Source organism: Nyctibius grandis, chromosome 4 (assembly GCF_013368605.1).
Source record: "Nyctibius grandis isolate bNycGra1 chromosome 4, bNycGra1.pri, whole genome shotgun sequence".
Classification (NCBI taxonomy): domain Eukaryota; kingdom Metazoa; phylum Chordata; class Aves; order Nyctibiiformes; family Nyctibiidae; genus Nyctibius; species Nyctibius grandis.
The window spans coordinates 1,716,431-1,738,035 of record NC_090661.1 but is presented as its reverse complement, the minus strand read 5'-3'; the positions used below and the strand labels follow the sequence as shown (position 1 = coordinate 1,738,035).

Sequence of the window (21,605 nt, the reverse complement as noted above, 5' to 3'; positions counted from 1 at the left end):
GTTGGGGAGGGAGGCTCCGCCCCCCTGCACTAAGCCCCGCCCCTTTACCAGGCCCCGCCCCCTCCCCAGGCTCCGCCCCCTCCACCAATCCCGTTGCCACACCCCTTCCCTTGGCCCCGCCCACTTTTCCCAAGCCACGCCCCCTCCAGCACCCTAAAACTGACGGCCGGGGATGGGCGGAGCCGCTCTTTTATTGGTCGCTGCCTGAGGCTGCGCAGCCAATCAGGAGCTGGGGGGGGCGGGCAGGGGTGGTGGTGGCATGGGGGTGTCCCAGGGTGGTGATGTCACAGGGTGGTGATGTCACATAGCGGTGACATCACGGCAGTGACGTCACAAGGTGCTAGCGTTGAAGGTCGGTGATGTCACAGGGCAGTGACATCACAGCGCAATTACGCCACAGGGTAATGATGTCACAGGGTGGTGATGTCACAGGATGCTGATGCTGAAGGGCAGTGATGTCACATGGTGATGATGTCACGGGACGGTGACATCACAGGGTGGTGATGTCACATGGCAGTGATGTCACGGGATGCTGATGCTGAAGGGCGGTGATGTCACAGGGCAGAGGTCACAGGGCAGTGATGTCACAGGGCGGTGATGTCACAGGGCGGTGATGCTGAAGGGTGGTGACGTCACAGGGTGGTGGTCACAGGGTGGTGATGTCACAGAGTGGTGATGTCACAGGGTGGTGATGTCACAGGGTGGTGACGTCACGGGGCAGTGATGTCACATGGAGGTGATGTCACAGGGCGGTGATGTCACAGGACGCTGATGCTGAAGCGTGGCGATGTCACAGGGTGGTGGTCACAGGGCGGTGATGTCACAGGGCGGTGACGTGGGGCCGCGCGTCCCCCCAGGCCGCCGTCCCCGAGAAGGCGTGCAGGTCGCTGAGCAGGGCCTCGGCGCTGCCCCCTGCCGCCTGCTCCCCGCCCGGGGGGCTCGCCCCGGCCTCCTCCTCCTCCTCTTCCTCCTGCTCATCCTCATCCTCATCCTCCCTCTGCTCCTGCTTCTCCTCCTCCTCCTCCTTCTCCCGCCGCCGGGCCCGGCTCCACGGCATCAGCTCTTCCTCCTCATCCCGGGGGGCCGCGGCCGCCGCCGCCCCGTCCCCGCCGGCCTGGCAGGGCTGTGCCCCGGGGCCGCCGCGTCCCCGCAGCCGGTGCCAGCGTCCCCGCAGCAGCGCCAGCGCCCGGCGGCCTGCGGGCCCGGGGTGGTACCGGCCGGGCGAGAGGCGGCACAGGTGGTGCCAGGCCAGGGCCAGGCCCAGCGCCAGGCAGAGCAGCAGCCCCAGCAGGACGCCCACGGCCCGGTCGCTGCGGCCACCCGCCGGCTCCCCCGCGGCCACCAGCCCCGCCAGCGCCAGCAGCGCCGGGGCCGGCGGGTGCCACCGCGCTGCAGCCTGCGGGCGAGAGCACCGGGGTCACCGCCGGGCCCTGGGCACGGGGCCGGGGGCACCGGCGCAGGCCCGGCCCCGTGACGGGAAGCTGCGGGCAGGGGGGGGGCCGCAGCACCTGCGGGTGCCGGGGGAGACGGGCCGCGTCCTGCCGCCCCCGCACGGGGCCGGGCTGTCCCGGACCAGCCCCATGGCGGCCCCACACAGCCCCATACAGCCCCACAGCCACCCCAGATGGCCCCACACAGCCCCATACAGCTCCACAGCCACCCCACACGGCCCCCTACAGCCCCACATGGCCCCATGGCAGCCCCACAGCCACCCCACACGGCCCCATATGCCCCCATACAGCCCCATACAGCTCCACAGCCACCCCACATGGCCCCATAGCAGCCCCACACAGCCCCATGGCAGCGCCACACAGCCCCATACAGCCCCACAGCCACCCCACACAGCCCCACAGCCACACTACATGGCCCCGTACAGCCCCACAGCCACCCTACGTGGCCCCGTACAGCCCCACAGCCACCCCACACAGCCCCGTACAGCCCCACATGGCCCCGTACAGCCCCACAGCCACCCCACATAGCCCTGTACAGCCCCACATGGCCCCATGGCAGCCCCACAGCCACCCCACACAGCCCTATGGCAGCCTCACAGCTGCCCCACACAGCCCCACATGGCCCCATACAGCCCCACAGCCACCCCACATGGCCCCGTACAGCCCCACAGCCGCCCCACACGGCCCCATAGCAGCCCCACAGCCACTCCACACAGCCCCACATGGCCCCATGGCAGCCCCCCCTCACCCCACCCCACAGCGCTACAGCCCCATAGCACCCCCCTCCATGGCTCCAGCCCCCCCCCCAGCCCTGCACCCACAACCTCCACCCCAGGCCCCCAACCTACCCCCCACTCCCTCCATGCTCCCCTTAGCCCCCCAACCTCCCCCCTTGCCCCCCACCTCCACCACCAGGCCCCCCAGACCCCCCATATCTCCCACCCCGCCCCATTTCGGGGTGCTCACCATCAGCGGGTGCTGCCGGAGCGGGTCCGGGTGCCGCGAGCCGCGCTGGGGGGGCCCCCCAGGCGCTTCCTGCCCCCGCGCAGCGGATGTATCGGCGCGGGGGGAGGCGAGGTGCTGTGTCCCCCCCCGCCTACCCACAATGTCCCCAGCTGTGGGGACCCACTCCGCCCCCCTGCCATCTGTCCCCCCCCCCCCCACTATGGCCCTGGGGTCACCGGAGTGCCCACATCACCCTGGGACCACCGACCCCCCCCCCAGCGCTTACACCGAGGCGGGTAAGCTCATACCCACTGTGCCTTCCTGTCCCCCCCCCGTGTCCCCCTGCAGCCATCAGACCCCCCCGGCCCCACACCGAGCCCCCCAAACCCCCTAAACGCCCCCCCCAACCTCACCCACCACCTTTCTTATAAAGTCCTTTATTTGGAGTGAAAATATAGTTTTTGACCCTGCACTGGAAGGGGTGGGGGGGGACAAGGAGGGGAGGGGGAGGGAAGAAGCCCCCAAAATATAGGGGGGACAATATGCCACGGTTGGAGGGGAGGGAGGGGGGGGGTCAGATCATGCCCTACCCCATAGGAAGGGGGAGAAAACCCCACCCGGGGGGTGCAGGGGGTGGTGTTTGGTCCCAGGAGGGGATCCAAGGACATGGGGGGGGGGAAATGGTCCATGACTGGGGGGGGGGAAATGGTCCATGATTTGGGGGGGGGGGGGCAGCACCCAGTAAGGCAATGGGGGGGTTGGGGGGGAGCTGCCAGAGGGGTGGCCAGTCCTCCCATGGGGGGGTGGGAGGGCTCAGGGGACCCCGGGGTGCAGGCATGGTGGTCCCTGGGAGGCTGGGGGGGTCTTGGTGGTCCCTAGGGGGGGGGCAGTGGTCCCTGGGGGGGTGGTGGTGGTGGTCCCTGGGGGGGTGGTGGCGGTCCCTAGACGTGGCCGTTCTCGAGGCGGCGGAGCTGCTCCTCCAGGCGGGCGATGCGCTGGCCCTGCTCCCCCACCAGCGCCCGCAGCGCCGCCACCTCCTGCAGCACCTCCTCCAGCCGCCCGCCCCCCTGCGCGGGGCCCCGTCAGCCACGCCCACCCCAGGCCACGCCCACCCAGGCCACGCCCACCCAGGCCACGCCCACCACAGCCCCACCCATGCAAATAACCCCACCCACATTGGCCCCACCCACCTCATTATCCTGACCCCGCCCACCCCAAAGACCCCCCCCACCCATTGCCCCAGCCTGTTCCCTCACCCTGCAGACCCCACCCACCCCAGGGCCCCACCCACCCCATGGCCCCACCCCATGGCCCCACCCACCCAAACCCCACCCATCCCATGGTCCCACCCCCTGAGCCCCCACCCACCCCATGGCCCCACCCACCCAAACTCCACCCACTGAGACCCACCCACCCCATAGCCCCCACCCACCCACCCCATGGCCCCACCCAATGAGACCCCACCCCATGGCCCCACCCACCCAAACCCCACCAACCCCATGACCCCACCCCCCGAGACCCCACCCCATGGCCCCACCCACCCAGACCCCACCCACCCCATGGCCCCACCCACCCCATGGCCCCACCCCATGGCCCCACCCACCCAGACCCCACCCACCCCATGGCCCCACCCACCCCATGGCCCCACCCACCCCATGGCCCCACCCCACACCTACCGTGGGCGCAGCGGGGCTGATGCCCAGGGCCGGGGGGGCGCTGAGGCGGGCGGGGGGTGGCGCGGCGGCGGGCGGCGTGGTGGCGGCGGTGGCGGCGGTGGCGGGGGGGCGGCCCTCGTGCAGCAGGGAGCGGCGGTTGACCTTGAGGTCCCGCTGCTTGCTGGGGACGTAGGCCTGGCGCAGGGACACGAGCACGGGCCCCGCCGTGCGCCCCGCCACCCACTCCTCCGCCTCCATGGCCGCCTCGGCGCCCGCCGTGTCGGGGTACAGGTCGTCCTGGAACAGGTCCGACTGCGGGGCCCCCCAGGGTCAGAGGGGATGAGGGGACCTTCCTGGGGTCTCCATATAGACCCCACAGGGACCCCCACCCAGCCCCATGTCCTGCCCAGGGGCCCCACAAAGACCCCACAGGGAACCCACACAGACCCCATGGGGACCCCCACCCAGGCACCTTGTCCTACCCAGGGACCCCCCACACAGACCCCATGGGGACCCCACAGTGACACCCACACAGACCCCATGGCGACACCCACCCAGGCACCTTGTCCTCCCCAGGGGCCCCACACAGACCCCACGCAGCCCCCACAGGGACCCCACACAGACCCCATGGGGGACCCCTACCCAGCCACCTCATCCTGCCCAGGGACCCCACACCGACCCCACAGGGACCCCACAGGGACCCCATGGGGACCCCACACAGACCCATGTCCTGCCCAGGGACCCTCACCCAGACCCCACAAGGACCCCCACCCAGCCACCTTGTCCTGTGCAGGGACCCCACACAGACCCCAGGGGGACCCCCACAGGGACCCCACATGGACCCCCACCCAGGCACCTTGTCCTGCCCAGGGACCCCATACAGACCCCACGGGGACCCCACACAGACCCTACGGGGACCCCCACCCAGATCCCACAAGGACCCCCACCCAGCCACCTCATCCTGCCCAGGGACCCCACACAGCCCCCACAGGGACCCCACACAGACCCCATGGTGACACCCACCCAGCCACCTTGTCCTGCCCAGGGACCCCACACAGACCCCACGGGGAACCCACACAGACCCCATGGGGACCCCCACCCAGGCACCTTGTCCTACCCAGGGACCCCCACACAGACCCCACGGGGAACCCACACAGACCCCACGGGGAACCCACACAGCCCCATGTCCTGCCCAGGGACCCCCACCCCCCCCTCTCCCCCCCCCAGGGCCCCCCCCCCCTGCTGCCGTGCCCCACGGCAGGGGGTCCCCGTCCCCCCCCAGTCCCCGCTGACCTTCCTGGGCACCGTCATGATGATGGGCTCGCACTTGCGCTCGTGCAGCTTGTAGAACCTGCCGGGGGGGGGACGGGGAAGCCAAGGGGGTCACGGGGGAGAGACACGGGGGCCACCTCCATTGTCCCCCCGCCGTGTCCCACCTCCGTTGTCCCCCTGCCGTGTCCCCACGTGCCCACCTGGCGATCTCGCACTTGCTGACGTCCAGCCCGCGCTTGGGCATCCAGCCCATGCCCCGCTGGGGCTCCTTGCTGGTGAAGGTGTTGAGGAAATGGATGTAGGGCGGCTCCTCCGTGATCTCAAAGTACCGGATGCTCGAGTCCCCCTGGGGACACGGTGTCATTAGGGTCCCCAAGCAGCGGGGGGGTGGCGTTGGGGACACCCCGGGGCCGTACCTTGCCGCACACGTAGACCACGTTGGTGTCGGGGTCGTAGAAGGGCAGCAGAGCCCCGTTGCTGGAGTCCAGCTCCTGCAGCCCCATGGGTTCCTCCAGGTTCTCCTGCGTGGGGCAGCGTGTCAGCCCCACGGGGGGCACCCCCTCAGCACCCTCCCCATGAGGGTGGCACCCCGACACGGGACCCCGGGGTGCTCCTCACCGTGTCCCACAACGCCAGCTGCCGCTCGCTCATGCGGCTGAAGCCGGTGGTGAAGATCTTGCCGTCGGCCAAGAAGATGGCCCGCATGGGCCGTGCCCCCTCGTGTGCCCGCTCCTTCTCCTGGGGAGGGGACACGGGGGGTCGGTGGCACCATGTGGCACCACAGGGAGCAGGGGACAGGGGCACCCAAGCGCCACGGGACAGTGGGGAGCACCAGGAGACGAGGGGAGGGCTGGAAGGTCTATCCCTGAGGACCAGGGTGGGATGGGGACACGGGGAGGGTGACAGGTCCCGCGGGGGACTCACGGCCACCACGGTGCCGCGGCGGGGGTCGATGACCCGGACGCTCTTGTCCTTGCAGGCGGTGCAGAAGCGGGCGCCGTCGCGGCTCCAGCTGGCGCTGTAGATGAGGTCGGGGTGCAGCCCGTCCAGCCGGTACAGCTCCTCCGCCGTGCCCACGTTCCAGATCAGCACCACGTTGTCACAGCCTGGCCCAGGACAAGGTGGGGGGGGTGTCACCTCGGTCACCTCCGTCCCCCGCCACCCCTAAACCCTCGCCGCCGTACCGGCGCTGAGCAGGACGTTGCGGGCGGTGGGGTGCCAGGCGATGATGCCCACGCGCTTCGAGTGCCCCTCCAGCACCACCACGGGCTCCGTCAGCGGCTGGCTCAGCCCGTGCTCGGGGATCTGCCACACCTGCGGGGACAACGAGGGGACAGTGGGCAAAGGAGGGGACACCCCAGTGCCCCCCCCGCCTCCCCGCCACTCCCTCACCATGACGGTGCAGTCCTCGGAGCCGCTGGCGATGACGTGGTCGTTGTGGGGACACCAGTCGATGTCGAGGACGGGGCCCGTGTGCCCGCACACCGTGGGGTACGACTTGTCGATGCGCCCGGTCTGGGGACAAAGGGACACGGGGAGGTGACACCCATCAGCAGGGACCCCCCCACCCTACACACACCCCCCCACCCTACACACACCCCCCCCACCCCCCGTCACCACCTTGTGCAGGGGGAGGACGAGGAAGGCGCCGCCGCCGCTGGCCTCCACGATGATGGCGACGAAGGAGGGGTTGACGGCGCAGAAGGTGCTGTCCCAGGTGACGCGTGACACGCGGATGTCATCGTAACACTGCTCCGTCTTCACCGGCTGCCCGAAAACGTGCCGGAATTTGCTCTGCCGCACCACCTTCCGGAAGGACATGGCTGCGGGGACACCGGGGACACCGCGGTGAGACCCCAAATGGGGCGGGGACAAGGGAGGTGACACGGGGCGCCCAGCCCTGGGGTGCACCCTGCTGTGGGTGACATGGGACTTGTCCCCCGCCCCGGGTAAAGGGCGGCTCGGCCGCTCCCGGGAGCGGGAAGCCGGGGCTGCCCTGTGCCCGCCGGGCACCCAGCCCCTCCCTGCGGAGGGGGGCTGGGGGGGGACAGGGAGCGTCCCTCGGGGTGGGGACAGGGGTGGCCGCTCTAGGGGAGGGGGATAAGGGTAAAGGGATGGGGAGAGAAAGGAGGACGGGGGCAGGGGACAAGGACGGGGATGGGAACAGGGGTGGGGATGGGGGAGGAGGATGGGGGGGACCTCGGGGGACAGGGACGGGGACAGGGATGGGGACAGGGGTGGGGACAGGAACGGGGACAGGGGTGGGGATGGGGACAGGGATGGGGCTGGCCCTGCTGGGGACAGGGACAGGGATGGGGACGGGGGTGGCCTCCGGGGGAGGAGGATGGGGGGACCTCGGGGGACAGGGATGGGGACAGGGACGGGGATGGGGACGGGACAGGGCTGGGGACAGGAACGGGGACAGGGACGGGGATGGCCCTGCTGAGGACGGGGACAGGAACCGGGACAGGGGTGGCCTCCGGGGGAGGAAGACAGGGGGGACCTCGAGAGCCAGGGCCAGGGCCGGTCGCTCCGGGCCCGGGCCGGGGCCGGGGCCGGGGCCGGGGCCGGGTCGGGGTCGGGGGCCGGGCGGGTCCCCCCGGGGGCTGCCCCATCCCCGCAGCGCCGGGAGCCGCCGGGGCCCGCAGCGGGGCCGAGCCGGAGGCCCCGCACTCACCGCCGGGGCCGGGGCCGGGGGCGGAGGGAGCGGGCGGGCGGCGGCGGCGCGCGGGGCCGGTGGCGGAGGCGGGAGGGGGCGGGACAGGAAGTGACCGGGGCCGCCCCGCGCATGCGCACTGCGAGGGGGGCGGGGCCGGGCTGAGGGGGCGTGGCCGGGCCGAGGGGGCGGGGCCAGGCCGAGGGGGCGGGGCCGGGGGGGCACCGGGGCTCACACGGGACCGGGGCCAGCGGGGCCACCCCGTGGGGCAGGGCCAGCCCCGCGCGGGCACAGGGCCCCCGAGGGCACCAACCGAGCCCGGCCAGCGCCACACCGTCCCCGTGTCCCCGCGGGTGGCCGTGTCCCCACCTGGTGGGGGCCCGGTGGGACGTGGGGGGGGGTCTCGCCAACAGCGGGGACACGGGGGACGCCCAGCCCTGTGCCACCCCCCAGCCGTGACAGACTGGGACGGGATGGCAGGTCATGGGTGGTGGCCGTGGGGTGTCAATGTGGGGACGTGGGGTGGTGCTGGGGACACGGGTGGTGGCCACGGGGTGAGAGCACAGGGGACACGGGTTGGTGCTGGGGACATGGGTGGTGGCCCAAAGGTACCAGCGTTGGGGACATGGGTTGGTGCTGGGGACAGGTGTGGTGGCCATGGGGTACCAGTGCTGGGGACACGGGTGGTGGCCACAGGGTGAGAGCACAGGGGACACGGGCTGGTGCTGGGGACATGGGTGGTGGCCACAAGGTACCAGCATTGGGGACATGGGTTGGTGCTGGGGACAGGGGTGGTGGCCATGGGGTACCAGTGCTGGGGACACGAGTGATGGCCACAAGGTACCAGTGCTGGGGACAGGGGTTGGTGCTGGGGACACGGGTAGTGGCCACGAGGTACTGGTGCTGGGGACACAGGTGGTGGCCATGGGGTACCAGTGCTGGGGACATGGGTTGGTGCTGGGGACATGGGTGGTGGGCACAAGGTACCAGCGTTGGGGACACAGGTTGGTGCTGGGGACACAAGTGGTGGCCACAGGGTACCAGTGTTGGGGACATGGGTTGGTGCTGGGGACAGGGGTGGTGGCCACAAGGTACCAGCGCTGGGGACAGGGTCGGTGGCAGTGTAGGGACACAGCGGGTGGCCCCGGGACGTGCGCTGGGGACCCGGCCGGTGCCCGGGGGTGCCATGGCTGGTGGCTCTGCCCCGGCGCGAGGCCACGCAGGGTGACGGTGGCCGGTGGCCGTTCCCTGCCGCTAATCGCCGCTAATTGGCTTTGTGGTGCCCGGGCCCAGGGAGCCCAGGGGGGCCGGGGGGGTGACACGTCGGGCCCTAAGAGGATTTCCCGGCCACCTTCTCCAGGCTCGGCCACCGCGGGGTCCCGCTCCGTGCCCGGCCCCATGCCCCGCACCCGGGGGCACAAGGGCGTCCCCAAAGACACGGAACCGCCGAGCAAGGGGAAAAGGGGGGAGGTGGGTGACAAAACCCCCAAAGCCCCCGAGGACGGTGGCCCCCCGGGCACCAAGAGCCCCGGCGCCGAGTCCCGGCACAGCGGCCACAAGAGCGGCAAGAAGGGGCCCGGGGACCCCCCCGGCGCGGGGGGCAAGACCTACTCGCCCTTCCTCAACAGCGTCTTCGGGAAGGTGGGGACATGGGGCAGGGGACGGGGTGGGGGGCACTGGGGGTGGAGGGGACATGGGGACAGTAGTGGGGATGCTCTGGGAGTCTGGGGATGGAGGGGACATGGGGGCACTGGGGATGGGGACAGGGACAGTTCAGGACCTCCGGGATGGAGGGGACATGGGGCCACTGGGGGTGGAGGGGACATGGGGACAGTATCGGGGATGCTCTGGGACCCTGGGGATGGAGGGGACACGGGGGCACTAGGGATGGGGACAGGGACAGTTCAGGACCTCCGGGATGGAGGGGACATGGGGCCACTGGGGGTGGAGGGGACATGGGGACAGTATCGGGGATGCTCTGGGACCCTGGGGATGGAGGGGACATGGGGGCACTGGGGGTGGAGGGGACATGGGGACAGTATCGGGGATGCTATGGGACCCTGGGGATGGAGGGGACACGGGGGCACTGGGGATGGGGTTGGGGACATTCTGGGACCTTGTGGATGAGGGGACATGGGGCGTTGGGGACAGGGTCAGGGACGCTCTGGGACCCTGGGGATGGAGGGGACATGGGGGCACTGGGAATGGGGTTGGGGACACTCTGGGACCATGGGAATGAGGGGACATGGGGGCATTTGGGATGGTGTTGGGGACATTCTGGGACCTTGTGGATGAGGGGACATGGGGCGTTGGGGACAGGGTCAGGGACACTTTGGGACCCTGGGGATGGAGAGGACACGGGGGCACTGGGGATGGGGTTGGGGACACTCTGGGACCTTGGGGATGAGGAGACATGGGGCGTTGGGGACAGGGTCAGGGATGCTCTGGGACCCTGGGGATGGAGGGGACATGGGGGCAGTGGGGATGGGGACAGGGACAGTCCACAACCCTGGGGATGGAGGGGACATGGGGACACTGGGGACAGGGTCAGGGATGCTCTGGGACCCTGGGGATGGAGGGGACATGGGGGCAGTGGGGATGGGGACAGGGACAGTCCACAACCCTGGGGATGGAGGGGACATGGGGACACTGGGGACAGGGTCAGGGACACTTTGGGACCCTGGGGATGGAGGGGACATGGGGGCACTGGGGATGGTGTTGGGGACACTCTGGGACCCTGGGGATGAGGAGCCATGGGGACACAGGGTCAAGGACAGGGATGGTCCAGGACCCTGGGGATGGAGGGGACATGGGGACACTGGGGATGGGGTTGGGGACACTCTGGAACCCTGGGCACGGAGGGGACACCCAGGGGGACAGCCTGGGAAGGGGGACTCGTGCTGCCCCCCCGCCCCGGGCTGACGGATCACCCTTGGCAGCACCCATGGGTGCCAGGCAAATCCCACCCAGAGCCTGGGGGTCCCGGGGTGGGTGGTGGCAGAGGGGACGTGGGGACCGGGGCGGGGCAGGGCTTTGCCACCAATCCCTCTAATCCCTCCCGCCGGAGTTAATTTAGGCCCACGCTTAACGAAGGTGACACCGGGGTGTGCTGGGGGCGGGGGGGGATGGCGCTGAGCCGGGTCTGACTGTGCCCCCACCCCCTGTGCGCCCGGCCCAGGAGCGGGAGCTGTCACCGGAGGAGCTGGACGGTGAGCGGGGCAGGGGACGGGGGCACGGGGGGCTGGGGGGGACAGGGACACAGGGACACGTGCCATGGAGGGATCTACCATGGGGTGCAGCTCCATGGGGACACGTGCCATGGAGGGCTCTGCCATGGGACACGATGCCATGGGGACATGTACCATGGAGGGATCTGCCATGGGGTGCAGCTCCATGGGGACACGTGCCATGGAGGGATCTACCATGGGACACGATGCCATGGGGACACGTGCCATGGAGGGATCTGCCATGGGGTGCAGTGCCATGGGGACACATCATGGAGGGCTCTGCCATGGGGACACGATGCCATGGGGACACGTGCCATGGAGAGCTCTGCCATGGGGACATGTGGCATGGAGGGCTCTGCCATGGGGTGCAGTGCCATGGGGACATGTGGTATGGAGGGCTCTGCCATGGGGTGCAGTGCCATGGGGACATGTGCCATGGAGGGATCTGCCATGGGGTGCAGTGCCATGGGGACACATCATGGAGGGCTCTGCCATGGGGACACGATGCCATGGGGACACATCATGGAGGGCTCTGCCCTGGGGTGCAGTGCCATGGGGACACATCATGGAGGGCTCTGCCATGGGGACACGATGCCATGGGGACATGTGCCATGGAGAGCTCTGCCATGGGGACATGTGGCATGGAGGGCTCTGCCATGGGGTGCAGTGCCATGGGGACACGTCATGGAGGGCTCTGCCATGGGACACGATGCCATGGGGACACGTCATGGAGGGCTCTGCCATGGGGACACGTGGCATGGAGGGCTCTGCCATGGGGCGCAGTGCCATGGGGCCACGTGCGATGGCACCGCACCCATGGAGGGCCGTGCCCTGGCCCGGCACGGTGCCTGAGTGACCCCCCTGGCTGATGGGGTCCGTGTGCCCCGGCGCGGGCAGAGCTGCAGGAGGCCTTCAAGGAGTTCGACACGGACCAGGACGGGTACATCAGCTACAAGGACCTGGGCGAGTGCATGCGCACCCTGGGCTACATGCCCACCGAGATGGAGCTCATCGAGATCTCCCAGCACGTCAAGATGAGGAGTGAGCTGGGGGGCTGGTGGCCATGGGACCAGTGGCCATGGGGCCGGGGAGGGGGCTGGGGGCGTGGGGCGCTGAGGTTGTCCCTGTCCCCCGCGCAGTGGGCGGCCGCGTGGACTTCGAGGACTTCGTGCAGATGATGGGGCCGAAGCTGTGCGAGGAGACGGCCCACATGGTGGGCTTGAGGGAGCTGAGGATCGCCTTCCGGGAGGTACGGCCACCGGCGCGGGGACCGCGGCCACGGGGGGACCACGGCCACGAGGGGGACCACGGGTGTGGAGGGGACAGCGACCCTGGAAAGACCATGGGGGGACAATGACCATGGGGGTGACCACAGGCATGGAGGGGACAGCGACCACGGGAAGGCCATGGGGAGACCATGACCATGGGGGTGACCACGACCATGGTGGGACAGTGACCATGGGGGTGACCACAGGCATGGAGGGGACAGCGACCACGGGAAGACCATGACCATGGGGGGATGGTGACAATGGGGGTGACCACAAGCATGGAGGGGATGATAACCACAGGAAGACCTTGAGGTGACCATGACCATGGGGGAACAATGACCATGAGAGTGACCACAGGCATGGAGGGGACAGCAACCACGGGAAGATCATGGGGAGACCATGACCATGGGGGGACAGTGACAATGGGGGTGACCACAGGCGTGGAGGGGACAGCGACCACGGGAAGACCATGGAAGGGACAATGACCATGGGGGTGACCACAGGCGTGGAGGGGACAGTGACCACAAGAAGACCATGGGGAGACCATGACCATGGGGGGACGCCAACCACAGGAAGACCATGGCAGGGACAATGACCATGGGGGTGGCCTCGGGCATGGAGGGGATGGTGACCACGGGGTGATGATGACCATGGGGTGATGGTGACCAGCCATGGAGGAGACGGTGCCCACAAGACCGGGGGGTGACCATGACCATGGCGGGACAATGACCATGGGGGTGACCATAGGCATGGAGGGGGACACCGACCACGGGAAGACCATGTCAGGGACAATGACCATGTGGGTGGCCTCAGGCATGGAGGGGATGGTGACCATGGAGTGATGGTGCCCACCAGAAGACCAGGGGGTGACCGTGGCCCTGGGGGGCGGGCGGTGGGGCCGGCGGGGAGGGTGACCCCTGCCCCGGGGGGCGCCGCAGTTCGACATGAACGGGGACGGGGAGATCAGCAGCGGGGAGATGCGCGAGGCCATCGCGGCGCTGCTGGGGGAGCAGCTGAAGGCGCAGGAGGTGGACGAGATCCTGCAGGACGTGGACCTCAACGGGGACGGGCGCGTGGACTTCGACGGTGAGGGACCACCCCTGCCCCATGGCACGTGGCCAGGGGGGTGTGAAGGGTGGCTGAGCCCCGGGTCCCCTCCCACCCTCCTCTCTCACCCCACAGAGTTCGTTATGATGCTGTCAACGCGGTGACGAAGCCTTGGGGACACCTGGGGCCACCTGCCACCAGCCCCTGGTCTCTGCCATCATTAGGTTTCAGAGTGAACAGCTGGAGCTGAGCCCGCAGCTGGGAGCGGGGCCAACACGAGACCCCCGACCCCACCAGCCCCTGGGGGTGACCCTGGGGGTGACAGGGGACACAATAAAGCCCCTTGGTCAGAGGAAAGTGTCTGGTGGTGGCGGGGAGGGGACACGGGGTGGGATTGTCCCCAGCTGCCCCCGGGAGGACACGTAGGCTCTGCCTGGGGTGTGAGTGGGGGGACAGGGACAGTGGCCCCCCCTGGGCTCTGTGACACCCCCTGGCTAAAAAGGGTCCTTGGGTCCCCAAAAAGCCACCCCGGTGGGGGGTGGTGACAGGGACATGGTGGTGGCTCCGCTGGGGCTCGAACCCAGGACCTTCTGCGTGTAAAGCAGACGTGATCACCCCTACACCACGGAGCCGGCCACGGGGGTGTCCCCAAGCCCCCCTTGTCGAGCAGGGGACATGGGGAGGGGACACAGGGGACACCCCCCTTTGTCCCTGTCCCCCCCCCCACCCACCGTGCTCAGCCCAGAGCCCAGCCTGGGGCGGGGGGGGGCCAGCCCAGGGTGTCCCCATCCTGGGGGGGGACACAGGGGACAAGCCCCAGGTGGCAGCTGGGCACCGTGGTGGCACAGGGCGAGGTGCCCACGGTGAGGAGGAGGAGGAGGAAAGCTGGGGGGGCGCGTGCCCCCCCCTCACCCCCCAGGAGGGGCCACGGGGGTGGCTCAGCCCGCAGAGGGTCCGGGGTTCAAGTCCCTGCTTGGGTGCTGCCACCGCCCCCCCACCACCTATTTTTGGGGTCCTGGAGGGACTGGGTGGCCCCTCAGCTCCCTCCCGGGGGGGTCCCAGTAGCTGGGGGGGTCCCAGTAGCACCCACCCCCCCCACAGAGCAGGCACAGGCAGGGTGGGGCATTCACAGAGTTTAATTTAGGTGGTTTTTTTTTTCCTGGAAGGGGGTAAAGGGAGGGGGGGGGGCAAAAAAAAAAATAAAACAACCAAAAAAAAGGCATCAAACGCCCCCAACTTCTCCATTTTGGGGGGGCAGAGACCCCCCCCAGCCCCCCCGCTGTAGTGTTTGGGGGTGCAGGGGCCCGCTGCTCCCCGGAGATGGGTGGGAGAGACCCCCCCCACCCACCCACCCCACCCCAAAACCCAGGGGCCTCCCCCTGCCCTAACCAACCTACAGGGAAGGCACCTCGTGGGGGGGACCCCGGGGGTGGGGGGGGACCCCAGGGGTGGGGGGGGATCCTGGGGGGGTGTGGGGACCCCAAGGGGGGGTATGGACCCCAGGGGACACCCCAGTTTGGAGGGGGGGTGCTGGGTGCCCATAGAGCCGCAGGCAGGGGGGGAAGGGGACCCCGGTTGCTCTCTACATATATATAATATACACCTATAGAACAGGCTGGGGCGGGGGGGGGGAGGTCTGGGGCCCCCCCCCCATGCCTGGGGGCGAAGGGGGACTGAAAAAAAGGGTGGGAGGGTGACAAGGGGGGGGGCAGAGACCAAGGCCAGCCTCGGGCTCACCCCGCTGCCCCCCCAGCCCCCTGCGGGGGGGGGCTGCCCAGGGCGCTGGCTCTCCTGTGCCGGGGAGGGGGTGAAGGGGACCCCCCCCCACCCCAAAACAAGCAGGGGGGGGCGTGTGTGGGGTCCCACCCCCCACCCCACCCCAGCATCAAGGTCAGTTCGGATGGGCTAAGGCACCCCCGGCGGTGAGGCGTGGGGACAGCGCTGGGGGGGTGAGGACAGCCAGAGGGGGACAAGCCCGTGGCTCCCCTGGCACCCGCTGGCCTTTGTGGCCCCCCCTCCATCACCGCTTGCCCCCCCCCCTCCTCCCAGCTCAAAAAATGTCCGGGCACAAGCCCCAGTCCTGCTTCTCTTTGCTCTCCCAGTAGCCACCCTTGTAGACGTGCGCCAGCTCCTGGGTGACGGGGTCCTTCCTCCGCTCGAACCACAGCGGCTTGTAGGGGTCGTAGGGGGTCCCTGGGGGGGGGACAGTGGGTGTGGGGGGTGTGGGGACAAGCAGGGAGGGGGGGGACAGACCATCCTTACCGTCCTCGGTGGCCCTGGCGGCCTCGGCCTCGCGCCTCTTGCGGGCGATGCGCTGCTTCTCCTCCAGCCGCTGCTTCTCGGCGTTGGCCTCGTCCCAGCGGCCGTTCTCCATGAGGCGCTGGTCGGGGCGGCGGCGGCTGTCGGTGGGCGCCGGGCCGCTCTCGGGGGCGTTCAGGGTCAGCGCCAGCTCCGAGAAGTAATACATGTTCTCGGCGTACTTCCTACGGCGGGGGCACCGCGGAGGGGTCACCCAGAGCACGTGGCACAGGGTGGGGTTGGGTATCTCCAGAGAAGGAGACTCCCCACCCTCCCTGGGCAGCCTGTGCCAGGGCTCTGCCACCCTCACAGTCAAGAAGTTCCTCCTCATGTTCAGATGGAACTTCCCATGTTTCAGCTTGTGCCCGTTGCCCCTTGTCCTGTCACTGGGCACCACTGAGAAGAGTCTGGCCCCCTCCTCTTGACACCCACCCCTAAGTGTTGATAAGATCCCCCCTCAGTCTGCTCTTCTCCAGCTCCCTCAGCCTCTCCTCGTAGCAGAGATGCTCCAGTCCTCTGACCATCTCCATACCCTCCACTGGACTCGCTCCAGTAGCTCCTGGTCTTTCTTGAACTGGGGGGCCCAGAACTGCACACAGTTACTCCAGATGTGGCCACACCAGGGCCGTGTAGAGGGGCAGGAGAACCTCCCTTGACCTGCTGCCCACACTCTTCCTCATGCACCCCAGGACACCACTGCCCTTCCTGGCCACAAGGGCACATTGCTGGCTCATGGGGAACTTGTTGCCCACCAGAACCCCCAGGTCCTTCTCTGCAGAGCTGCTCTCCAGTAGATCACCCCCAACCTCTACTGGTCCATGGGGTTATTCCTCCCCAGGTGCAGGACCCTACACTTGGTTGAACTCCATGAGGTTCCTCTCCCCCAGCTCTCCACCCTGGCCAGGTCTCGCTGGACACCCTCAGCCCCACCACCAGTGGGCTTCACCCCTCCCAGTGCCACCTTGTCCCTGCGTCCCCACCAACTCACGGCAGCGGGTTCCTCTTCCACAGCAGCACCCTGCTCTCCTCAGCCTCGTGGCTCCTCTGCCGCCCCTCGCCTCCATTGTCCCCAGCGCCCGACGTCACCTTGTAGCAATCCATCTTCTCATCCCACGTACCCAACAGCACAAAATGTACCTTCCCCGTGGGGTCTGTCACCTCCCCGGTGACCTGTTGGGACGGGGGATGACCTGAAGCAGGACACGCAGAAGCCACGAGCACCCCGAGGTGTCCCCAACCTCCCCGTGTCCCCTTACCTTCCTCGCCACGTCCCGAGAGAAGTAGCTGTAAGGAACAAACTTGAGGTTGCACTTGTCACCTGTTTTGTGGTTGATGATCTCGATCTCCCCCGACTGCAGAGGAGAAGGGGGGGGAGATGGTCAGATCCACCCACCCCTGGTGGCAGGGGAAACTGAGGCACGGCGTGAGGGCTCCAGGTCTCCCTATGGGACCATCACCAGGGTTTCACCCCACCTGGTCTATCCAGAGCTTGCCCACGATGATGTTGTGCACGGTGGTGGTGACTTTTTTCCACGTGTAGTGGTTGCCCGAGGAGTGGAAGACGCAGTGGATGGTACCTGAAGGGAGGGAGGTTGTGCTGGGAACACTGCTCCCAGTAGGACACTCAACTGGTCCCCACCCCTGCCCCACAGCTCACCCAGAGGCATGATGGAGAGATATTTGCCCCGGAACTTGCTGGTGATTTTAATCTCTTGGCGCAGCGTCCAGCCGTGCTTGGAGTCGGCGTGGTGAGCGGCGGCCGGCGGGTGGTGGCTGACCTGGGAGAGGGGAACGGGTCACGCCGAGCCGAGCCGTGCCGAGCCACGCCAGAGGAGCCAGGCTCGGCGGTACCTGCTCGCAGAGGGAGCGGTAGCCGTTCTCCTCCAGCCGATCCAGCTCGAAGGTCTCTCCCAGGAGGGGGTTGAAGGGTTTGCTGGTGCGGAAGACGGTGGTGGAGTAGGAGGAGACGGTGAAGGCGGCCACGTAGCACAGCTGCTCCAGGGAGCTCTCGCACTTGGCCGCCCGGTCCAGCAGCTCGTGGTACTCCAGGTCCTCCGTCAGGCGCTGCAGCATGGACAGGGGCTCGTTGAAGTTCACCTGGAGAGGATGGAGAGGTGAGAGGGGGTGGGGGGGGGGTCCCTGGGGTGCCCACCCCGCTGCGTGCCCCCCGCTCACCGGCATGGGGATCTTGGATAACTCCTTCCCGATGCAGTTCTTCATGATGCTCCAGAGGTTGAGGCTGTAGTTGGGTTTGTAGGGGATGCGGGTTCTCTTCTCCTTCTTAGTGTCCTCTACCTGGTGCTTGTACTGGGAGAGGGGGGGAGACAAGGGCTGGGACCCCCCCTACACCCGGGGGCACCCCCAGCCCATTCCTGCCTCAAACGCCCCCCATCCCACCTGCTCATCCAGGCTGATGTCGCTGCCGGTGCCGCTGATGTTGCTGCCGGTGCGCCTGGGGTGGGGGGGAAAGGGGCCGAGTCAGTCCCTGGTGGGGTTTGGGGTGGGGTGGGGGGGCCAGGAGGGCAGCCCCACACCCCAGCACTCACTTGTGCCCCATGCTCTCCGGCACGGAGATGATCTCCGGGGCGTCAAAGAACTCGTTGTCATCGTCCTCGTCGCTCAGGTCTCCTTTCGCAGGGCAGCACGGGTCTGGTGGGGATAGGGGACAGCTGAGGCAGCAAGCTCCACGCTCCTCCCAGTTTCCCCCAGTGCAACACTGGAGGCTCTCCTCACTCCCCACCGGCGCAGGGGGGCTCCGGGTGGCCCGGGGGTACCTTTGGCCGAGCCGTCGGCGCCGGGCGCGCTGGCGGGCAGCACGGTGGCCCCGCGGAACGCTCTCTCCAGGTGGTTGTGCTGCTTGGCCAACTGCTCCAGCGTCTCCTCCAGCCGGATGCGCCGGTCCCGCTCGTGCTGCAGCGATTTCTGCCACTTCTTGCTGTGGGTCTGAGCCAGCATCAAGAAATCCCGGCAGGCCTACGGCGGAGACGGCGCCCCGTCGGGGTCAAACCTCACCGTGGGACCCCCCCCGCCCTGCCCCAGGGGGTGGGGACTCACGTTGATCATGGCGTTGGAGGTGATACGGAAGAGGGTGGCTCGTTCGTTGACCTGCTTGATCTTCTCGGTGCTGTCGGCCGGCAGGCGGAGGGTCTCCAGCTCGCTGAGGGAGCGCTGCAGGGCCGTGCCGTGCTTGGCGATGAGGTCGTTGCAGGTGCTCAGGTCCTCCACCTTGCTGGAGAGGGTGCGCAGGGTGCTCTGCAGCTCCGTCTTGTCCGTCTGCGACACCGACTCGTCGCCAGAGTCATCTGCCAGCGGGGAAGGGGTGTTAGTGTCACCCTGCGGGGCCTGTCACCCTGCGGGGCCTCTCTCTCCTCCTGGGAGCAGCACCTGCCCTCAGAGCCACACCAAGGGCTGCCAGGTTGGGCACAGGAGCCCCCCACCCCAGTCCCTGGGAGCCACACACCGCTCCTGGCCACCACAGTGGCATCCTGGACGGGTGGCGGCAGCTCGGAGCAGATGGCCCATCTCCTGGCCCATGCCAGCACGGAGGCACGTGCCAGGCTGCTGGCACCAGAGCCAGGCAGCAGGGAGGGCGTCTCTGCAGCAGGCAGGACAGCGCTGCCGAGCTCACACGTGGCTGGACACGGCCACCCCCTTCCAAACCCCGCTCGTGGCACCCCAGGCCACGTGCTGTCCCCGCACAGCACCCAGCTGGGCACGGGAGATGGGCGGGGAGAAGCAGGTTGTGGCTCTGGCTGGCAGCGGGCAAACAGGAACAGGGAGGGGACGAGGAGTCGTGTTCTTTGAAGGGGCAAAATGTCCCCTGGGCCCGAGGCGTGGGAGCCACGGGGAGTAGCAGGGTGCTGCCACGCGCTGGCCGTACCCGATTCCTCCAGCATCTTGACAGCTTTGGCCTTGGCCAGCTCCAGGGCAGTGACCCAGCGCTGCCGCTCCACCTCGGAGCTGGCTTTCAGGTGGTAGGTCTGGGCGCCGCCGTTGGAGATGATGAAGTTGCAGGAATCCTCCACGGTGATGTTGGCCGTGGCCAGGTTGATGGTGCCGCGGCAAGTGTGCCGCATCTCCGCCTTGGACCTGCGCGGGGGAGCAGAGGGGGGTGAGGGGGGCCGGGGGAAGGAGGTGCCCTGTAACCCTGCCCTTGGGGGGGGCACAGAGGGGGGCTGCTGTCCCCCACCCCGCAGGCAGGGCTATTAATAGGGTGGTGGCTCCAGTGCCAGCACCGGAACGGGGCCAAGGCTGGCGACGCCGCTTCGGAGGGGGGGGGTCTGCAGCCCCCGGCCCCCCCGGAGCAGCCTCGGGGCCCCCCTCGGGGCCTCCCGCATCCCGGCACGGCCCCGGGGAGGAGGGTGAAGGCCCCGGCGCGGTGCGAGGCCGTGCCAGCCCGGCACACCCCTTCCACGTCACCGGGCCAGGGCCAGAGGGGGGGGGACACCCCGGCCCCGGGCTGTAACCGGAGCTGGCAGCTGCCTGCGGGCTCCGGTTCCCCCATGAATAATGGAGGCGCGGGGAGGGTCAGGGCCCCCCCGGCGGGCTCGGGTGTCCCCTCGGGGGACCAAGCGGTGGCGCGGCGGGGAGGGGGCTGGGAACCGCTGCCCCCCCCGGTACCGGGCTGCTCGGAGGACCGGTGTAAAGGGATCCCCTCCCCGGGGCTACCCGCTGTGCCCGGGGAGGTGACAACCGGTACCGGGGGACACCGAGACCTCAGCGGCTTGGGGCGGGGGGGGGGACAGACACACACCACCCTCCCGCCACGGCTTCACGGGCCGGGCCCAAGGTCCCGGGGGAGCCCCGCGGCGCAGGGAGGGGGCGAGGGGCGGCGGGGCGGCCCGGGGGGCGGCGGGGCCCGGTGTGTGTGTGTGTGGGGGGGGGGGTGTGCCCGGTGCCGTACCGGTAGTAGCTGAGGAGGCCGTTGCTGAGCACGAACCAGCGGCGCTGGTAGCCCTTGATGTAGTTGGTCCACTTGAAGAGCCAGCCCTCGCGCGCCGAACCGGACCCGGTGCCGCCCACCCCGGTACCGCCACCGCCGCCGCCCCCCGCCGCCGCTGCCCCCGCCGCCGCCCCCGGGCCCGCCCCGCCGCCCGCCGGTGAGGGCAGGGCCGGGGCCGTCCCGGGCGCCGCGGGCAGCGCCATGGGCCCGGGCAGCGCTGCCGCCGCCGCCGCCACCAACGGGCCGGGGCCCGCGGCCGCCCCGCGCAGCTCCGCCATCGCCGCCGCCCCGCCGCCCCGCCCCTTCGCCGCGCTGCCGTCACTCGCCCCGCCTCCCGGCCGCGCCCCATTGGCGGCGGCGGCCCCCGCGCGCACCGCCCCGACGGGCGGATTGGTGCCGCCGGCCGAGGGGGGCGGTGCTTGCGCTCCCATTGGCTGCTGACGCGCTTGCGCTGAAGGTCATGAGGCTGCGCGCCCCGCCCCTCCTCCTCACTGGTTCTCTCGTCCGTCCGTCTCCGCGGCGGGCCAATGAGCGGGAAGAGAGGAGAGTCTCATCACTGACGTCAGGCCGCACTCGGCTGGGCGGGGCCGCGCGGCTGAGCGGTGACTCATCCCGCCGCCCATTGGCCGCGGGGGGCGGGACCTCCCGCTGCGCCCGCCGCCATTGGCCGAGACATTGCCCTGCCAGCGGGGGGGTGTGGCGGTGACCTCTGACCTTTGACCGGTGGGCCCCGCCCCCCCAGCACCCATGGGCGCTGCTCCCCCCCGGGGGTGTTACAGCGCGGGGGGGAAGGAAGGGGGGGGCAGAGCTTTGCTCCCCCCAGGGTACCCCTGGAGAGGGGGGG

General features: G+C 69.4%; 4 protein-coding genes and 1 non-coding gene across 6 annotated transcripts; 1 reads left to right on the top strand and 4 right to left on the bottom strand.

Moving 5' to 3' along the window:
• Positions 1-243: 243 nt before the first annotated feature.
• PTPRCAP (protein tyrosine phosphatase receptor type C associated protein) lies at positions 244-1,582 on the bottom strand. The gene is made up of 2 exons (XM_068399584.1): positions 1,439-1,582; positions 244-1,396 (listed from the first exon to the last, which is right to left on the bottom strand). The coding sequence occupies exons 1-2, from the start codon at positions 1,580-1,582 to the stop codon at positions 821-823; spliced, it is 720 nt and encodes a 239-aa protein (XP_068255685.1). The 3' UTR covers positions 244-820.
• A 1,266-nt stretch (positions 1,583-2,848) lies between these two features.
• Positions 2,849-8,070, bottom strand: CORO1B (coronin 1B). 2 transcript variants are annotated; one of them, XM_068397555.1, is made up of 11 exons: positions 8,001-8,070; positions 6,944-7,146; positions 6,716-6,838; positions 6,508-6,637; positions 6,248-6,429; positions 5,942-6,061; positions 5,740-5,844; positions 5,524-5,669; positions 5,345-5,402; positions 4,073-4,363; positions 2,849-3,463 (listed from the first exon to the last, which is right to left on the bottom strand). In XM_068397555.1, the coding sequence occupies exons 2-11, from the start codon at positions 7,142-7,144 to the stop codon at positions 3,338-3,340; spliced, it is 1,482 nt and encodes a 493-aa protein (XP_068253656.1). In that variant the 5' UTR covers positions 7,145-7,146; positions 8,001-8,070; the 3' UTR covers positions 2,849-3,337. The 2 variants fall into 2 exon arrangements, with proteins under 2 accessions (XP_068253656.1, XP_068253654.1); XM_068397553.1 differs by having other exon boundaries at positions 6,508-6,838.
• Positions 8,071-8,281: 211 nt separating this feature from the next.
• CABP4 (calcium binding protein 4) lies at positions 8,282-13,685 on the top strand. The gene is made up of 7 exons (XM_068397556.1): positions 8,282-8,351; positions 9,340-9,620; positions 11,158-11,188; positions 12,104-12,247; positions 12,346-12,455; positions 13,413-13,560; positions 13,657-13,685. The coding sequence occupies exons 2-7, from the start codon at positions 9,378-9,380 to the stop codon at positions 13,683-13,685; spliced, it is 705 nt and encodes a 234-aa protein (XP_068253657.1). The 5' UTR covers positions 8,282-8,351; positions 9,340-9,377.
• Positions 13,686-14,080: 395 nt separating this feature from the next.
• On the bottom strand, positions 14,081-14,153 carry TRNAV-UAC (transfer RNA valine (anticodon UAC)). Its single transcript has one exon. It is a non-coding gene; the product is annotated as a tRNA-Val (tRNA).
• A 492-nt stretch (positions 14,154-14,645) lies between these two features.
• On the bottom strand, positions 14,646-21,054 carry OSBP (oxysterol binding protein). The gene is made up of 14 exons (XM_068399157.1): positions 20,723-21,054; positions 19,700-19,908; positions 18,874-19,121; positions 18,594-18,792; positions 18,366-18,468; positions 18,217-18,271; positions 17,995-18,126; positions 17,671-17,916; positions 17,477-17,597; positions 17,293-17,396; positions 17,076-17,171; positions 16,808-16,989; positions 15,784-16,004; positions 14,646-15,714 (listed from the first exon to the last, which is right to left on the bottom strand). Exons 1-14 carry the CDS (start codon positions 21,037-21,039, stop codon positions 15,572-15,574), a joined length of 2,376 nt encoding a protein of 791 aa, XP_068255258.1. The 5' UTR covers positions 21,040-21,054; the 3' UTR covers positions 14,646-15,571.
• Between the last annotated feature and the right edge of the window lie 551 nt (positions 21,055-21,605).

What these genes read in the sequence shown, in the direction of transcription:
- PTPRCAP (XM_068399584.1), bottom strand. Translation starts at nt 1,582, where the DNA reads ATGGGGCTGGTCCGGGACAGCCCGGCCCCGTGCGGGGGCGGCAGGACG. An exon ending in GCGCCGGTGCCCCCGGCCCC is followed by an intron (nt 1,397 to 1,438) that starts GTGCCCAGGGCC and finishes TCTCGCCCGCAG; the next exon opens with GCTGCAGCGCGGTGGCACCC.
- CORO1B (XM_068397553.1), bottom strand. Translation starts at nt 7,144, where the DNA reads ATGTCCTTCCGGAAGGTGGTGCGGCAGAGCAAATTCCGGCACGTTTTC. An exon ending in TCATGACGGTGCCCAGGAAG is followed by an intron (nt 4,364 to 5,344) that starts GTCAGCGGGGAC and finishes GGGGCCCCGCAG; the next exon opens with TCGGACCTGTTCCAGGACGA. An exon ending in TCAGCCCCGCTGCGCCCACG is followed by an intron (nt 3,464 to 4,072) that starts GTAGGTGTGGGG and finishes GGCCCCGCGCAG; the next exon opens with GGGGGCGGGCGGCTGGAGGA.
- CABP4 (XM_068397556.1), top strand. Translation starts at nt 9,378, where the DNA reads ATGCCCCGCACCCGGGGGCACAAGGGCGTCCCCAAAGACACGGAACCG. An exon ending in GTCACCGGAGGAGCTGGACG is followed by an intron (nt 11,189 to 12,103) that starts GTGAGCGGGGCA and finishes CGGCGCGGGCAG; the next exon opens with AGCTGCAGGAGGCCTTCAAG. An exon ending in CGGGCGCGTGGACTTCGACG is followed by an intron (nt 13,561 to 13,656) that starts GTGAGGGACCAC and finishes CTCACCCCACAG; the next exon opens with AGTTCGTTATGATGCTGTCA.
- OSBP (XM_068399157.1), bottom strand. Translation starts at nt 21,039, where the DNA reads ATGGCGGAGCTGCGCGGGGCGGCCGCGGGCCCCGGCCCGTTGGTGGCG. An exon ending in CCTCCAACGCCATGATCAAC is followed by an intron (nt 18,793 to 18,873) that starts GTGAGTCCCCAC and finishes TCTCCGCCGTAG; the next exon opens with GCCTGCCGGGATTTCTTGAT. An exon ending in TCTCTCCATCATGCCTCTGG is followed by an intron (nt 17,397 to 17,476) that starts GTGAGCTGTGGG and finishes CCCTCCCTTCAG; the next exon opens with GTACCATCCACTGCGTCTTC.